This window comes from Meles meles, chromosome 8 (assembly GCF_922984935.1).
Source record: "Meles meles chromosome 8, mMelMel3.1 paternal haplotype, whole genome shotgun sequence".
Classification (NCBI taxonomy): Eukaryota; Metazoa; Chordata; class Mammalia; order Carnivora; family Mustelidae; genus Meles; species Meles meles.
Window position 1 is genome coordinate 4,405,234 of NC_060073.1, and position 17,203 is coordinate 4,422,436.

The 17,203-nt window shown below is 46.6% G+C and overlaps 1 protein-coding gene across 16 annotated transcripts in view; it reads right to left on the reverse strand.

Annotated features, from left to right (window-relative positions):
* PPP6R3 (protein phosphatase 6 regulatory subunit 3) overlaps nt 1-17,203 on the reverse strand; it is a 140,087-nt gene that overhangs the window by 45,006 nt on the left and 77,878 nt on the right. For all 16 annotated transcript variants that reach the window (XM_046014883.1, XM_046014884.1, XM_046014885.1 and 13 more), the window contains 2 exons: nt 14,316-14,428; nt 10,353-10,466 (listed from right to left, as the gene is read on the reverse strand). In XM_046014883.1, coding sequence (XP_045870839.1) covers nt 10,353-10,466; nt 14,316-14,428 — 227 coding nt within the window. The remainder of the gene's footprint in view (nt 1-10,352; nt 10,467-14,315; nt 14,429-17,203) is intronic.

Consider the following 17,203-nt stretch of genomic DNA (forward strand, 5'->3'; position numbering starts at 1 on the left):
GAAGTGGGAGGAAGGACCTCAGAAGGGGGGGGGGGGTGTCCTAAGAATGTGGGCGTGGCATGTGAGCTGGGAATCAGGGCAAACCAGTAGCCCAGGATGCAGCTGCAGAGCCCTGGCCCTGGAGCCCTACTCACCAACTGTGCGTTTCACTATGGATACCGGGAGCGTCTACATGGTCTCTCCCAGGCCCACTGCGAGGCGTGTGCTCATGCAAAGCTGGAGAGCAGCTATTAAGACCATTTCTGAAAGCATTCCACACGTGTAGCCACTTCTAACTCAGAGCTGCACGTAACGGCATTCAGAAATTCAATGGAATGGAAAAGGGGAATAGAAAGGACTTTTGCGTTGGTGTTATTTAATGTTTAGGGGTCTTAGAAAATAACTGATATGGCCCAATACAGCTTTTATCATAGTTTCTATCCAGGGAGCCATGCTCAAAAGTTCTTTACAAGCCCATCATTCTAACAGTATTTATACGCTTTTCCTCTACTATTTTAATTCATCTGGAACTTATTTTTCACACAGAACAGGTACAGATACGGTACTTCTCAAATGGTGAGACACTTTCTAAACCGCATTTATAAAAAATCCACATTTCCCACCTTATATGAAAAAGCATACAAAACCATACACTAGAATTCCTTAAGCACTCAAATGTACTTTATTTGTTCATTTAATAACTACATCGTGAGCATCATTTTCTACACCAGCTCTGACTCAGGCGCTAGCCAATATCCGCAGTGTGGAACGAGACTTACATGGCTGCCTCACCGCCACGGTCATTCGAACAATGACGCGAGCGTAGCGTGCAGGAGGCCGCTTAATCACCGGTACGCTCGGCATCTCCTGGCTGGTCTCACACTTTCACTCCTCCAGATGCGTGTAAGAATACGCCGACTCCAAAACGAAAACCATGTTGATGTTTCCACGCAGAACTGTGTCCAATTCAGACTGCGTTAAATGTGGAAAGGCACGAGAAATGCTGAATGTTTTTCGTATCAGAGTCCGCTCCTTTCCGCAGCTGGAGGGCCGTCTTCGCGCGGGTGCCAGTTTAAGGACACTCTGGCTTGTTTACGGTTTTGTGTGATTATGGGACAGGGGACATAAACATTCACTCACAGTCTTGATATGTTTTCCTTGTGACAATACCTAAGAAACTGCTGGATAATACAATGACGTCTACGTAACTCGGTAAGAACTGCGGAACACTTGGAGAAAGTGGTCATATGACTCTGCATCCCCAGCAGGAACGTGCGAGACTCCAGCCGTTCTCCGCGGTCCCTAGCACTGGGTACTCCCTGTCGGGCTTGTCTGGCTTCATTGTGCAGTGGGCAGAACGGTGCCCCCGCCCCGCCCAAGATGTCCACGCTAATCCGCAGAGCTTGTGAATGTTACCTTGACTGAAGATGTCATTAATTAAGGATCTTGCGATGAGATTATCCTGGATTATCCAGATGGCCCCTAAGTGACATCCCGAATGTCCTCGAGAGAGAGGAGAGACAGACACACAGACAGAAGGTGATGTAAAGATGGAGAGAGGTGGCCGCAAGTCAAAAAATGCCAACAGCCACCGAAGCTGGAAGAGGCCGAGGATCAAAGTCCGCTCGCGTCCCCGGACGCAGGAGGCACAGCTGACACCCTGACCTGGGCCCCCAGCGCTCACAGTGAGAGAGGAGCCTCTGCTGCTTTAAGCCACCGACTGCCGTGACTTGTTACAGGGAACAAATACAAGTTCAAAAGGTGCAGCGCAGCACTGCAACGGGGTGTTTAACTTCAGTTTCAGTAATGACAAATGACAGCCATTTGTCATGTATTTCTCTGCTATACAAATACATTTTATTCACTAAGTGCTCAAATCTTTTGACCTTAAAAACTGGACTCTTCCTTGTTATTACAGTTTTGTTTTTTTTTTAAGATTTTATTTATTTATTTGACAGAGATCACAAGCAGGCAGAGAGGCAGGCAGAGACAGAGAGGAGGAAGCAGGCTCCCCGCCGAGCAGAGAGCCCGATGCGGGGCTCGATCCCAGAACCCTGGGACCATGACCTGAGCTGAAGGCAGAGGCTTTAATCCACTGAGCCACCCAGGCGCCCCTGTTATTACAGTTTTGAGTGTTCTTAAGTCCTTTCTCAGACACATGATTTGAAAATATTCCTTTCACAAGTGTTTTTTTTTAAATTTATTTATTTTAGAGAGAGTGCGTGTGTGCGAGTGAACAGGAGAGTTCCAGCGGGAGGAGGGGCAGAGGGAGAGAAATCCTCAAGCAGACTCCCCATTGAGCACAGAGCTGGAGGACACAGGGCTTAATCCCTGGATCCTGAGACCACAGCCAGAACCGAAATCAAGAGCCGGATGCTCAACCAACTGAGCCGCCCAGGCGCCCCACAACAGAGTCTTTCAAAGAGCATTTGATGGGGATGCTTGGGCGGCTCAGTCAGTTAAGCCGCTGCCTTTAGCTCAGGTCATGATCCTAGGGTCCTGGGATCAAGTCCCAAGTCAGGCTCCTTGCTCAGTGGGGAGCCTGCTTCTCTCTCTGCCTCTGCCTACAGCTCTGCCTGCTCGTGTGTGCGCGTGTGCACACGCTTGCTCGAGCGTGCTCTCTCTCTCTCTCTCTCTCTCTCTGAGATAAATAAATAAATAAATCGATCTTTTTTTTTTTTTAAAGAGCATTTTATGGAGCCCGTGTTATCAACTTTTCTTTTATGGGTCGGGCTTTGGTGATAAACATCTACGAACTCTCTGCCTAACATTGGCCATGGACCTTCTCCTAGAACATCGAGTCCTGGGACTTACATTTAGTCCTAGGATTCATTTTGAGGTAGCTTCTGCGTAATGGGCAAGGTACATACTGTGGCCCCTCACCCTTTTTTCTGCAGATGGACGTTCTAGCACCATGTGTGGAAAAGGCAGCTCTACACGGAACTGTCTCCACATCTCTGTTAAAAACCAACTGACCACATACCGAGAGGGCCTGCTCCTGGACTGTTTTGTTCAGTGATCTGTGTGTCTATCCTTTCGTTTGGTCCTGACGACCGCAGCCTTAGATAAGAGAGCACCAGTACTCCAATTCTGCTTTTCTCTTTCAAAACTATTCTGGCTACTGCATTTCCTCTGAATTTCCATGTAAGTTTTAGAATGAGCTTGCTAATTTCCACAGAAACTCCTGCTCTGATCTGGACTGGAATTACACAGACACTCCAGATCAGCCTGGGGAGAAGTGGCCTCCCACCAATACTGAACTTTCTAATCCGTGAACGCAGCAGCTCTCTCCAACTATCGGGCGCTCTTCGAGCTCATCGAAACTGAGCGGTGTATCTGTAAACAGACGCACATGCAGCTGTTTTGTTTTCCCTGTGCTACAGTAAACGGTATGTCATAAAAATTCCAAATTCCAGTTGTTTGACTGACCTTATTATATCTTGTAATTTTGCTATCTTTACTTGTTAGTTCTACGAGGTTTTTGTATATTTTTTAGGATTTTCTATGAAGACAATCCTGACCTCTGCGAACAGATTCAGTTTTCTATCTTCCTCTCCTGCCTTACTATGCTGGCTGGGACTGGCAATGGTGAAGATCATTGCCATGTTTCTTGATTTTAGGGGTATCATTTCAGTCTCCGATCATTAAGAGCGCTGTCAGCGATGGACTTGTTCTTAACGGAGGCCTCATCAGTTTCTAAGATCCCATCCATTACTAATTTACTAAGAGGTTTTCATGATAAAGGAATTTACTGAAAGGACTGGTCTTTCTTCTTTAATCTGTTAATATGAGTTACACGGACTGATTTTTCTCCCTGAGACTTTATTTTAAAAGAGCAGTTTTAAGTTCACAGTAAAGTGAGGGGTACAGAGATTGCCCCACATGTGCACAGTCTCCCCTATTACCAACACCGCCTACACCTCGCCCCCAGAGCGGTCTGTTTCAATCAATGAACCCACCGATGACACAACATAATCACCCAAAGTCTACAGTCAACCATCACGGTTCATTCTTGGTGTTGAACATTCCAGGGATTTACACAAATGTATGAGGCATCACACTATTTTCATGGCCCTACAAGTCCTCTATGCTCTGCCTATTCATCTCCCCACTGCCAACCCCTCATCTTTTCATGGTCTCCACAGTCCTCCCTTATCCTGAAGGTCAGGTATTTGGAATCATATAGTTTGTAGTCTTTGCACTGGCTTCTTTCCCTTAGTAATCGACATTCAAGGTTCTTTCGTGTCTTTGGAAGTCTTGACAGCTCATTCTTTTTGGCAATGAGTAGTATTTGTTTGGATATACCACGATTTATTTACCTACTCACCTACTGAAGGACACCTTGGTTGCTTCCAAGTTTTGACAAGTGTGAATAAAACTGCCATAAACACCCACGTGCAGGTTTTTGTGTGAACATCAGTTTCAACTCCTTTCGGTGAATACCAAGGAGATGGATTATATTTAGTTTTGTGAAAAGCTGTCAAACTGTCTTCTATAGTGGCTGTACTATTCTGCGTCCCCACCAGCCACAAGTAAGAGTTCCTGTTCATCAACAATTTCACCTGCCTCTGGTGGTGTCCATCTTCTGGATTTTGATCATTCTCATTGACTGATCTGGAAAGGATGAATGAGCCTCGCATTCCCAAGATAAAGCACAGTTGGTCATGATATATTGTCTTTTTAATACATTGCTGGGTTTAATTTGCTAATACTTTCTTGAGGAATTCTGCATCTAGGCTCCTGCGGAATTGTGGTAGTTTTCTTTCCTGTAATATTTTGGTCTAGTTTCCAAGTAATGATGGCCTCATAAGATGAGCTGGAAAACGTCCTCTCTTCCATGTTCTTGAAGTTCCTTGGATCCTCGGCGGAATTCACCAATGAAGTCAATCTGGGCCAAGAGTTTTCTTTGTTGGAAGCTTTTAAAGGGAATTACATGTTGCTGATAGGTCTACGGCTGTTTATGCCACCAATTACTTTCCGCAGTGAGCTCTGGCGTACTCCTCCTTTAAGGAAGCTACCCGTCCCCCCTAAACCACTGAAACTGTCACCTGAGTTGTTTACAGTTTTCTCTTATTTCTCTTTTAATGTCTGTGGGAATGCAGTTGTGTCTCCTCCTCCAATCCTGCGACTTGTAATGTGTATCTTTTCCACATTTTCTTCATGAATCTGGCCAAAGATTCATTTTATTGATTCTTTCAAAGAAACAGCTTTTAAGTCTCACTGATTTTCTGTATTATTTTTCCCTTCTCAATCTCTTTGATTTCTTTCTGCTCTTATCTTTATTAATTCCTCCCTTCTCCTTGCTATGGGTTCATCTGCTCTTTCTTCACTAGTTTCTTAAGGTGGTAGGTTAGATCGCGGACACAAAACTTTGTCTTCCGTTTTTTTCCCCGTCTTCCCTTTTCTTTTTTTTTTAGATTTTTATTTATTTATTTAACAGAGAGAGATCACAAGTAGGCAGAGAGGCAGGCAGAGAGAGAGGAGGAAGCAGGCTCCCCGCCGAGCAGAGAGCCCGATGCGGGGCTCGATCCCAGGACCCTGGGATCACGACCCGAGCCGAAGGCAGAGGCTTAACCCGCTGAGACACCCAGGCGCCCCCGGTCTTCCTTTCTTAATGTAAATATTTAATGGGGCACCTGGGTGGCTCAGCGGGTTAAGCCTCTGCCTTCGGCTCGGGTCGTGATCCCAGGGTCCTGGGATCGAGCCCCGCATCGGGCTCTCTGCTCGGCGGGGAGCCTGCTTCCTCCTCTCTCTCTCTGCCTGCCTCTCTGCCTACTTGTGATCTCTCTCTGTTAAATAAATAAAAATCTTTTTAAAAAAATATACAAACATTTAATGCTAGAACTTTCCTTCTACTACTTTCTCTTTATTCCACAAATCCTGATGTGCCCCATTTCCATATCAGTTAGTTCAAAATATTTTCTCATTTCTCTTCATTTCCTCTTCAACCCTGGGGTTATTTATAAAGTGTGTTGCTTCATTCCAGCAATCTTTTTTTATTGATTTCTAGTTTAAACCCATTATGGTCGGAATTAATACTGTGTATATTATTTTAACTCATTATGGTTTGTGTCACAGCTGAGACTCTGGTCTACCCTGATAAAAGTCCCATATGCATTCGAAAAGACTGTGCACCGTGATGTGGCCAGGGCAAGGCTCTGCAAGGGTCACTCGGGTCAGGCCAGCTGCCACTGCTGTTCCTGCTTCTGCACTCTCGCCGGGTTTCTCTGCAGGTGCTCCCTTCATTTCTCTGAGAACCGTTCCCGACTGACAGAAAACCTGCGAAGGTGGTACAGAGCATTCCCACATGACCCACACCCAGTTTCCCGTTACTACTACTGTACGCTCGTGTGACACAAGTCACAGTAAACCACGGGTGATACATAAAATCCACACCTTTTTCAGATTTCCTCAGTTTCCACCTGCAGGCCTTTCTTCATTTCGGAGTCCCACCTAAGACATCACATTGTATTTGGTTGTCATGTCTCCTTCCCCTCCTCTTGGCTCTGACAGTTACTCAGGCTTCACTGGTGAGGTATTCTGCAGAATGTCCCCCTCACGGGAACTCGTCTTATGTTTTCCTCATGATCACAGGGTCTCTGAGGCGGAGACCACAGGTAAGATGCCATTTTCACTACACAAACTGTCAACACCACTTAGCGCGGGCTCGTCACTCGGATTATCCGGCCGAGGGAGTGTTTGCCAGGGTCACTGTCAAGGTGCTCTTTTTGTTGCCTTTCCACACAGAACTCTTTGGAAGGAGTCACGGCGCGCGGACTACACGGAGAAGAGGGCAGTTTAGTTCTTCCCCCTTGAGGAGGAAGCATCTACATGAACCATCTGAAATTCTTCTCCATTTCTTTGTAACAGTACGAGCCGGTGCATATTCTGTACTTCGGGCACTCAGACAACACAGCTGCACTTTATTGTACAATCATTATGCTGTCGTTACTGATTGTGCGAATCAGCTTTGGCCGATGAAAGCTCTTTCAGCCGGCTCCTCTGTTCCTCTGACATCACCGCTGCCATTTACATTGCGCGGTTTTGTAGGGTTTTTAATACTTCCTTAGTTTTGTACCACACGATGCTCTAGGCTCCTCTTGCCCCCATCACAGGAATGGCCATTTCTCCAAGGAGCTCTGGTTCCTTTCCCTGGAGAATGGTGGGAGAAACCAAGATCTGGGCACTCACCCTCTTTTCCAGTGGCGTATGGTTACTTCTAGACCCTTGTAGCCCACAAACCAAGTGTTTTTGGTTTAACTCCTCATGGTTCAGTGTAGATAATCTCTAACGTCCCATTACCGATTCTTTCCTCAAGTCGGTCCAGGTTCACCAATAAGCTCACAGGCGTTCTCCATTTCTGCTGTGGTTTTTAGTTCTAGCATTTCTGTATGATCTTCCCTCTCTCTGCTTAAAGCCCCCACCTGTCTACACATTGTTCCTTTCCCTGCACTCTTTTAACATACTAATCAGTTATTTTACATTCCTGTCAGACAGTTCCAGCATTTTTAAATCGAGTTCTACTGACTACTCGCACTCATAGTTTTTTGGGATTCTTTTTATCTTGTTTATCTTTTTGGTTGTTTTTGACTGAAAGGTGGGCAAGTTGTGTCGGGCAGTATAAGCCAACGTAAACATTATTTCTGGAACGAACACATCTCTTTTTCTCTAGACCTTCAGCACAGGGTTTAAATCAATCTGAGGTCAGTAGCTGAGCTAGGTCTGCTAGGACTGATTACCCCTCGGTGGGTTACAGACTTCAAATGTGTCTCAAGTTACTTTGTATTTATAGTTAGGGCTGGTTTGCCAAGTTTCTCTCCAAGTCACACTTTAGCTTACTCTTAGCTGACGCTCTTCCCTTTAAGCTTGCTCCTGAGGCCGACAAAGCCTTTCCTCCGTCAGCTGACTGCTGCTGTTACAGCAGGGGGAAATGTGTTGTTCTGGGTTAGCTTGTCTTAGGCAGCTAAAGGGTCCCTAAGTCTCACTGACCCTCCTTCAGTGGTAGGGGATCTCCAATCGTTGGGGCCCAGAATGTATCCCTGCCTCTCTCATGGCCTAGAGGATTTTCTTCTGAACCCTTCTTCCCACTGCAAATGGTCTTCACCTGTGTCTTTAGGACTACAGGATCTGCTTAGTGGCCCAAGAGCTTCGTTCTATAGGTGCTAGGAGAAGGATTATGGTGGGGACATGTGCATTTCCCCTGAAGACTGCTGTTTCCTGAGGCCCATTTTGCAAGTGACACTTTCTCTGATCTCTCAGCCTGTCCTGCCACCACCGCTTCCCCGAGAACAGCTTACAGGTGTGTGCAAATTCCCCCGGCATCTAGAACTCTCAGGTGTCTTTGCCCTCCTTGTCCCCTAGGGAACTCTGGGAGTGGCCTAGCCTACTACTGTTCTGCATTTACAGAAAACATACCTGAACTCCTAATTTCACTAAGATGAAAAATGAAACTATGAAAGTACCCCAGCTCCTTGGTGTAAGGCAAGAGCTAATACCATTTCCTTATTTCTTGAGTTTTATTAAAATAATCTAAAATGTATTGTTTTTTTCCAACACGTAACTTATTCAATTATTCATTCTGAACATTTAACCTTCACATTCATATGAGTAATTTCCAAACCCTATCCATTTCATTTATCACCACTTTTATAAATATTACTCCTATAAGTTCTTTAATACTTTGTTTGGTTTTGGTCAAGTCCATCTTCAGGTACTTCCCGCCGGGACAGAAGCCAGATGGAACGCCGAGGTCGCTGAGGTCACAGAGTCCGGGGAAGGCCTGTTCTGCCCGCACGTGTCCCAGCAGTCAGCAGCAGTACGCCGGGGCACGGTCCTGCCCTCTACTTTCCGTCTTTATTTAGCTTCACATTCAAGATGCCTGGTAATCTGATTTGCTTTGTGGTTAACCCATTTTTTCTTATCCAGATACTGCAAAGATCTGTCCTTTCTTCTCGGGATTCATAAATCTCATCGGGAAAAGCCTAAAATCTGATCACTGCCCCCCACCCTCGTTTAAATTTAATCTTGCTTGTAGCATTTCGTCACTTTCTGATCTGAAGACAAGTTCTTTCTGGTCAGAAATGTCCTTCTACTGTTTCTCTTACTGTTGTATCTTCTCCGCTCTAGATTGTACAACTGATTCTGTGTTTTCTTTCCTCCATTTGTGAAGATGTACCTTTTTTCTCAGATTTATTCCCTTCTCAAGTCAGGGGAGTTGACAGAGCCTCACAGCACCATTTCAGGGGCTTTCAAACCACCCGAGGAGAGGGTACCACCGCCGTGAAGCATGAGGAGCAGGAAGACAGGCCTGTACCGCCTGATTAAGACCTTAAGAGCCACTGGTAACATTCTTTACAATAGAATTTGCAGGAGAAGACGCAGACACGGTCATAACTGCAGACACAATCCCCAAAGTACAAGATCTTCGAAGCACTGCTCCCAAACTGCCTTCCATTGCCGCTGACCAAAGATTAACCAAACCGGGAACAGAGGTCAGGAATTTGGGAAACGGGACGACTGTGTTCACTACTTTGCCAGAAACCAATATGACACCATGAAAAGTACATCCAGAAACCTTGGGTGGCCGGGATTTTCATATGCGGACAGCAGCCTCCTCTGTCCTCTTCACGCCCTCTGGTTCGCTGGACACATCTAACAGTGAGTGAGAAAATACAAACTCTAATCTCTAAACCACATATTCTTGGGGCGCTCACACACACCCACCTCTTCAAATCCTCGTGCTCCAGGGAACAATCAGAAAATTCTGACAGTCTGTAAGTGACTTAGCACTGGACATAAACTGCAAAGAGTAACATGACCAACATCGTCTGGCTGGTCCAGGGCACATACGTGGGAAAAGCAGACTGTATTTCTGATTCTGAAACACTTGGCCCAAATTTCTCCTGCAAGGTCGCAAGCCATCTGCCCACCCTATTTAAAGCAGCCTCATGAACCGCAGGGCCCTTACATGTGAAATCCCTGAAGAGCCCATCTGAAGACTCAAGTCAGCATGTGCAGAAAAGAATCCCAAGACAGAAAGCATCCCTGAACGGCCACCTGGACGGGAGAGCACGAGTCTCTTGTGTTACACATTTTGTTCATGACACCCCTCGTCGTAGCTGCCTTCTCGTAGCTACTGCAGATACCCCGCACTGCCAGTGCCCAGTGCTCACCGAACACTGTCTTCAACCGTATCCCTACAGCCCACCTCGGATGAAACCAAGTCAGAGTTCCTACGGTGGAGACAGACTCAGCACCTGCAGTTCAAGGGCAATAGACCGTAGCTTATCAACCAACAACTTTTATTAGTTTCTAGAAAATCTAAAAGCAAAACAAAAATGGCCCAGCGTTTGAAAGACAAAAAGAAAGCTTACGTGGGCCGCCGCGTCTCCAGCAAAGTCAGCAGTATCTGGATTGCGCTGACTATGGCTGACTCATTTTTCTCCTTGTGGAAAATATTTGATAGAAGCTGCTCTATAATTTCTTGCCTGGGGAAAGGAATCAACAGTCAGGTGCTAAACTGTAACATCATGAACAGTAACGTCAGAGAAAAAGAGCATGGCAGCAGTAAGGCAAGTACTCTACAAAAGCTCGACCCCAGTTGGACATATCTGTTGCACGTAACAACATTTTATTTTTAATACATTTATTAAACCAGACAAGTGACCCTGCTTATTCCAAAATCTAACTCTCCCACATGTATTCTCCTACTCCCTCCCCTCAGCAGAGTCACCTGGGCCCTGCTTGCCGTCGCCAATCTTGTTGAGAGCCAACAAGTATTTCCAGACTGGAAGTCACCTCCCACTCCGATCAGGGTCTGGTGGTGGTGGCTGTGGGTGGTAAGAAGATCTGGACCTCCTCACCCCACAAAATGAGAAGAATTTTTCAAAAAGGCTAATTAAACCCATAAATGTCTTCCCACAAAAGCATTAATGTATAATTAACTAAGATTTAAAACACGTAAAAGATCAATTGTTGCATTTTACCCCACAATTAAAATTTGGTCAATCAAAGTAACATGGTGGCAGGAAGCGGAGCTGCCGGAACTAGAGCCCGAAAAGTATTCTCTACAGGCTCCTCCCATTATACACTCAAGGCCGCAGTGAACGTAAAACACAAAGGTAACTTGTCAGGTAAATTTATACGGACGTTCTCAAGGAAGGTCGCAGTGTCTCAAGATCCCGGTAATCTTCAGAACCCAAGTGGCTGGAAACCTGGGACTGCCCTCACAACGGGACACACAGCTGGGCTGCCCTGCCGCCCACCCAGCAGGGACGCCAGCCACCCCGCAGTACAGCTGTGTTCACTGCGTCCCAACACCAGTCCCCTTGCCAGGCTAGGGCAGCAAGTAGGACAGAATCTCCTTTTTATCCGGGGAAAGCAAATAAAACTGGTATCTAAGCTAACTTCAGAGCATCCCCTCCCCCGCCCTGCCCCCTGCCTTGGTGGAAGGAGCTTTCAACTACCCAGACCGGCACTAAAATGGTGAGACCTTCACCCAAAACAGCACTATAAAAATCACTCAGCACACAGCCAGTCTACAGAACAAATACTAGGTTTGAGACTGGGCTCTGGAAAACAGGCAGCTTTTTCATAGTAAACACATCTGTTTTTCAAAGAGCAGCCCCACGCCACAGGAGAGTACGGACCCCGCATCCAAGTGCGGACGCCCACCTTCTGGTGCAAGCGGAACGTTCTTCCTTATCCAAGTTCAGCACAGGCTCACAGATGCTGACGCCTGACGGAGGGGCTCCCGGCTTCATCAGTCGCCTACAACCATGAAAGCGTCCTACTAGCGGACAAAATGATACGATACCCAGCAAAACTCTGACGGTCAAGATGTTAACGTACAGCTGAACTGTATTACGAGTCTTATCTAAACACAAGAACATCAGCCGCTACAGAAGGAATCACGAACCGAAGGACCAAGCTGCTCAGACAGGGTAAAACGAGCGCTTTCGTATTCCTTCAACAGTAAAGGCATTTATTTACACGTCCGAGAAACGGATTTTCTTTCACATTAAAAAAACCCAGAGTTCTCGGATCAGCATTAGTAAACCCCCCACAGGAGCTGCTCTACGCACGAAGCCCTGCAAGGACTTTACCAGCCTTGAGACTCCGGCACACTTGTGCTTTCCACACGGGTAGTCAGAGGAGCGCAACCTGGCCCGACTGAGATCAAACTCCAACTCATTCTAAGCCCCTTCGTATCAAGAATCAAAAGCAGCACAGTCCGACCTTCTCTACCACAACTGGTTTTAAAGGAATTTTAAACTTCTGAAGAGTTCCAGAGTCACTAAACTGCATATACTCAATTTAAGCCCTGAATGCTACCCAAGCTACTCGCTGCCTAACACTTCACCCATTTCCTCAGAGACCTTCTGGTACGTCGACCCACCTTGATCATCCTCTCTAACCTGAGCTCGTTCTGAACTTTTCCTTACATGCTACACCATACATACACGTAAGTGTTTATACACACCGCTGTGTGCTAAAGGGCTGGGTCATCAGTATACTATGTATGGCCAGCAGACTGGCCTAATAATACAATATTGCTATACTTTTCAGTTTATCAAATATTGTACATTATCACCTAATAATATATCAGCCAGATACAAATGCTATTATGATTAATAAGTTTACCAAACCCGCAGAAGCCTTTGGTCACTGCGTATTTGATCGACAGCTACTGAAAGAATCACCCTGACACGGGGGCATGTCTGCTCACACTAAAGGGGCTGGTTCTCATTCTCAAGGAGGATGCAGGAGGCCGTGCTACAGAGCGAGTCTCCCCATTGCCAACTGCGGGGACCGCATCAGACCCCTAACTCATCATGACCATGAATCTGAAGACATTTACTCCCACGAATATTTAATAATGCCAATTCTGGGCATGTATGGTTCCGTTTAGAGCTGCCTGATCACTGCGACTAAAGACGCAGTCTGAACTGTAGCAGCTGGGCCCTACCCAGGCTCCGGGGCCACACTCCCCAGGAGGAGGCTCCAGGGCGCTGAAACGCAGCACGCACTGCTGCCGGTCCTGCATCTGGGGGGAACCTGCTAAACCAGATGGCGCTGCACTCCAACTGCAACGAGTGTGAACCGACCTGTCCTAAGTGTGAAATACACGCTGGCTTTCCGAACCTCTGGCAAAGAAAAGAATGTATAGTACCTCAGTGATTTTTTTTTAAAATGAGCATCTGTTCAAATATTTTTAACAATTAAATGTAATATATTATTAAAATTAATTTCACCTCTTTTTTTTACTTGAATGTGGCTACTAGATCATTTAAAATGACATCTAACTTTTCTTTCTATTGAACAATGCTGTCATGAACCATGAGACTGCTGGTGTTCAACCTTTTTTTAACCTACCCAAAGGGCACTTTCACATGGTTGAACCTAACACTACTATAATTCCTAGTATTTGAATGTGGAATGTCTTATATTTACAGAAAGAGTACATGCGCCATAGTGCCAAGAATAACAGAAGCGGGGAAGGAAACTGACATTTTACTTAGAAGCTGATCATTTAAGTTTCGCTTACTTCAGAGAATCAGTCAAATCCTTTCCTGGGAAAATACAATTCTACTTCTCAGATGACAGACTTTACAAATGATACCACGTCTCTAATTTGCTCCTTGCTCATCTCACTGGGTGCACGCAGGCCAAATGTGTGCCCGCGTGCAACGGCAAGTATTCCTTCCGAAAATGTGAGAATCTAGAGAAGCTAGTGTCCACGGGCTGGCCGTTCCCAAATTTCAGAACAGCACACCATCCCCCACCTATTCTCCACCCAAACATGAGACGGCCGCTCACAAGGAATCGTCTCAAAACAAGGACAGAGCAGTACAAGACAAAAAACACCCAAGGCTTGTAACCCTTCGAGTCAGGTCTGATCAGGTCGCCCCCAGTCAGCTGCAAAGGCACAGTAAATCCTAAGAAGAGCTTCTGGTAAAATCCTTGACTACAATGGGTCAAATTAGTTTGCGTATGAAATTATTCCTCACCAAAGACCTGCAGAGCAGTAACCCACAGTCAGCACGCCCTACCCCATCTTACGACAGCTTAACGGAATTCTCGTTGATAGCTAGTTCCAAGTCTACGCTAAAGTTCCAAGTCTACACATAAATGTCATTTCTTTACATTCTTACCCTGCGGGTGTCCACTGGGCATCACAAATGGCTGAGATTGGATAAGCCGGTCCTCCCCCACCCAGGGGTTAACTTGCAGGGTCATGATTCCCACAGATGGAAGACTTACCAATCACTCACACTGGTAACACAACAAATAGCATCAATTTTTTAAAAAAAAAGCAAGAACAGTTTGAAACATACTTTTCTAGAGTGGCAAGCAGGGGATCTGGTTCTGTACTGTTCTGAATTTGTAACATCTGGTCTCTGCTCAGGCGGACAATTTCACAAAGTGACTGTGAAGCATTTGAATGCCGCTAAAGGAAAAAAGTACAATTTTAACTATAAAACATGTCAAATGTCAAGTTTATAACAAAACGTTAGCAAGTAAATTGCTTAAGAAATAACACAAATTAACACTGGCCGTAAGAAGCTGCAGTGAGTAAAAAGTCAAGCTCAGAAGAAGGAATGTAGGTTAAAAAAAAAGAAGGAACACAGGTAAACACGACTACCTGATCCTGCCAGGCCAACGAGCTTCACACAGCAATACCACAGAGCACAGATCACTATGTGTAGGGACATGGCATCAAAGTTCTGGCAAGGAGGGACACCTGGGTGGCTCAGTGGGTTAAAGCCTCTGCCTTCGGCTCAGATCATGATCCCAGTGTCCTGGGATTGAGCCCCACATGGACCTCTCTGCTCAGCAGGGAGCCTGCTTCCTCCTCTCTCTCTCTCTGCCTGCTTGTGATCTCTGTCTAATAAATAAATAAAATCTTAAAAAAAAAAAGTTCTGGCAAGGAAAAATTTCCACAACTGAGAACTTGAAAATAATACACCCCCCAAAATACAGCTGACCTTTGAACAACATGGGTTTAAACCACACAAGTTCACTTCCACGCAGATTCTCGTAATACGTATAGTACTTATTTAAATGTATTTTCTCTTAGGATTTTCTTGGTAACATTTTCTTTTCTCTAACTTGCTTTACTGTAAGAACATGGGATGTAATACATATACAAACTATGTGTTAACTGATGGGTTGCCTTATTGGTAAGGCTTATGGCCAACAGCAGCCTATTACCAGTTAAGTTTTATGGAGTCAAAAGCTTTACATGGATTTTCAATTTCGTGGGGGGGTGGCACCTCAACCCCTATGTTGTTCAAAGGTCAACTGTATATATTTTTATCAGCATAGAAGCTGATAAATCACCTTTTAAATCAGCACTGATTAAAAAAAAAAGGCAAACCATCCGAGCTTCCTGGAATATACCAAAGGGCAAGAAACACTGCATCTTCTCCCAGTGTACAGTGTGTTTACCTGACAGGAAAGTCTAAAGTCTTAGCGCCCAGATGCATTCTGTTCTGTGGTGCGTGGCCCTCGGCAGCACCCGCAGACAGAGCACCGGAGCCCGGGACAGGCAGGCAGTGGTGTCCAGCACAGACGACGACACACACCAGGGTATCAAGTCCACTGACTAGAATCAGGAGTCTAACCGCTCCTTAATAAGGATCAGCTGGTCCGTATGACTTCAGCATGTGACTTATCATTTAATACAAAACAGAAGTATCAACGGGACTGTCCAGAGGCAAAATTAACTTTCTGGCGAGTCAGGCAAAGAAGCTGCTAATGCTCCAGTGCTCTGTCCTCTAGAAAAGAAAAGAAGAGCTGCGGACGGGCTTCCCCTGAGCCCTGCAGACTGGCATGATTTCCTGTTGAGCAATCAGCTCTTCGGTCTGAGAATGTGCAAACCTAGCAACAGGCAAGCCTTGTCCACGGACATGTATGCCCTCTAAAGGGGACAGGCCACGCTCCCCTCATCACTCTCCACGGCCCGCACCGGCCGCACCCCAATCACACGGGAGCAGCGCTCTGGAAGCAGCCAGCCCCCTCCCCAGCCACAGGAGGCGCTACCAGCCCGACCAGCCCGCAGGCCCCCGCTGCACAGGGCTGCTCCCACCGCAGCAGCCGACACGGGCAACCACAGGCGCGCACCGGGCTGTGTTCTGAATTTAACAGAACACCGCAGATACACTGTCCCAAAGGGAAGATTGGGAACCAACAGCACCTTTAATGGTTAACTTTTTATTGGGGGGGCGGGCTGTTTTAGATAAATTCCAGGTATCAAAGTATCTGAATACACCCAAGGAGAAGGTGTAAATCAGAAATCAAGCTTTCTGAGTGGGAATATTCTCTGGGTACATTTCCCCCTTCGTCGTCCTCCTCCACCGTCTTACTCTTCAATCTAACTGGCAACTTAAGGCACACAGGAAGGTCCCCTGACCTCTCCACGACACAGCCCACACATCTACTACAATCACCCCCTTCCCGGAGAGGAGGCTGAGCCGCAGAGCTGTCATGTCCGCAGGCAGAAAGGGCTAAACATGGGCGATCCCACAGGGCTCGGGCTGCGAAGGAAGGCGGCAGCAAGAGCAGAAGAGGCAGGGGGCGCCTGAGTGGCTCAGTGGGTTAAGCGACTGCCTTTGGCTCAGGTCATGATCCCAGGAGTCCCAGCTCCATGGGGGGGTCTGCTTCTCCCTCTGACCTTCTCCCCTCTCATGCTCGCTCGCTCTCAAATAGATAAATAAAATCTTAAAAAAAAAAAAAAAAAAGGAGCAGCAGAGCTGGGGGCCTCCTCCACTGGGGCCAATGGCTAGTCCAGGAGACCCCGCCCAAACAGGCATCCCTTCAGCACAGCGCTCGGTCTGCAAACTGCAGAGCAGCCTCAATCCTATTGCCAAGTCAACCCTCAGCTCCCGGGACAAAGCCAAACCTGTCAGTGCCTCTGGCCAAGCAAGGCCAAGAAGTACGAGTGCCAAGGGCCCCGCACCCCACGGCTTCAACGGTGGCAAAGCCTCTGATGTGCCCTGCGCAGCGCGGCCAGAGCAGAAAACACAAGGGCAGCTGCGGCCACACCACTTGGGCTAGCGGCGTGTACAGAAGGAAGAGGAGGAGGACGGAGGAGGTCTCTAACCAAAGCAAGCAGATCAGCTCCAAGCTCCAGAAGATGGTGCTAGAGCCAGGGCCTGGGGCTGTCCACGTTTCTGAAAAATGTTCTGGGCATCAGCAAAAGATAATACGTTTTAAAAGCCTT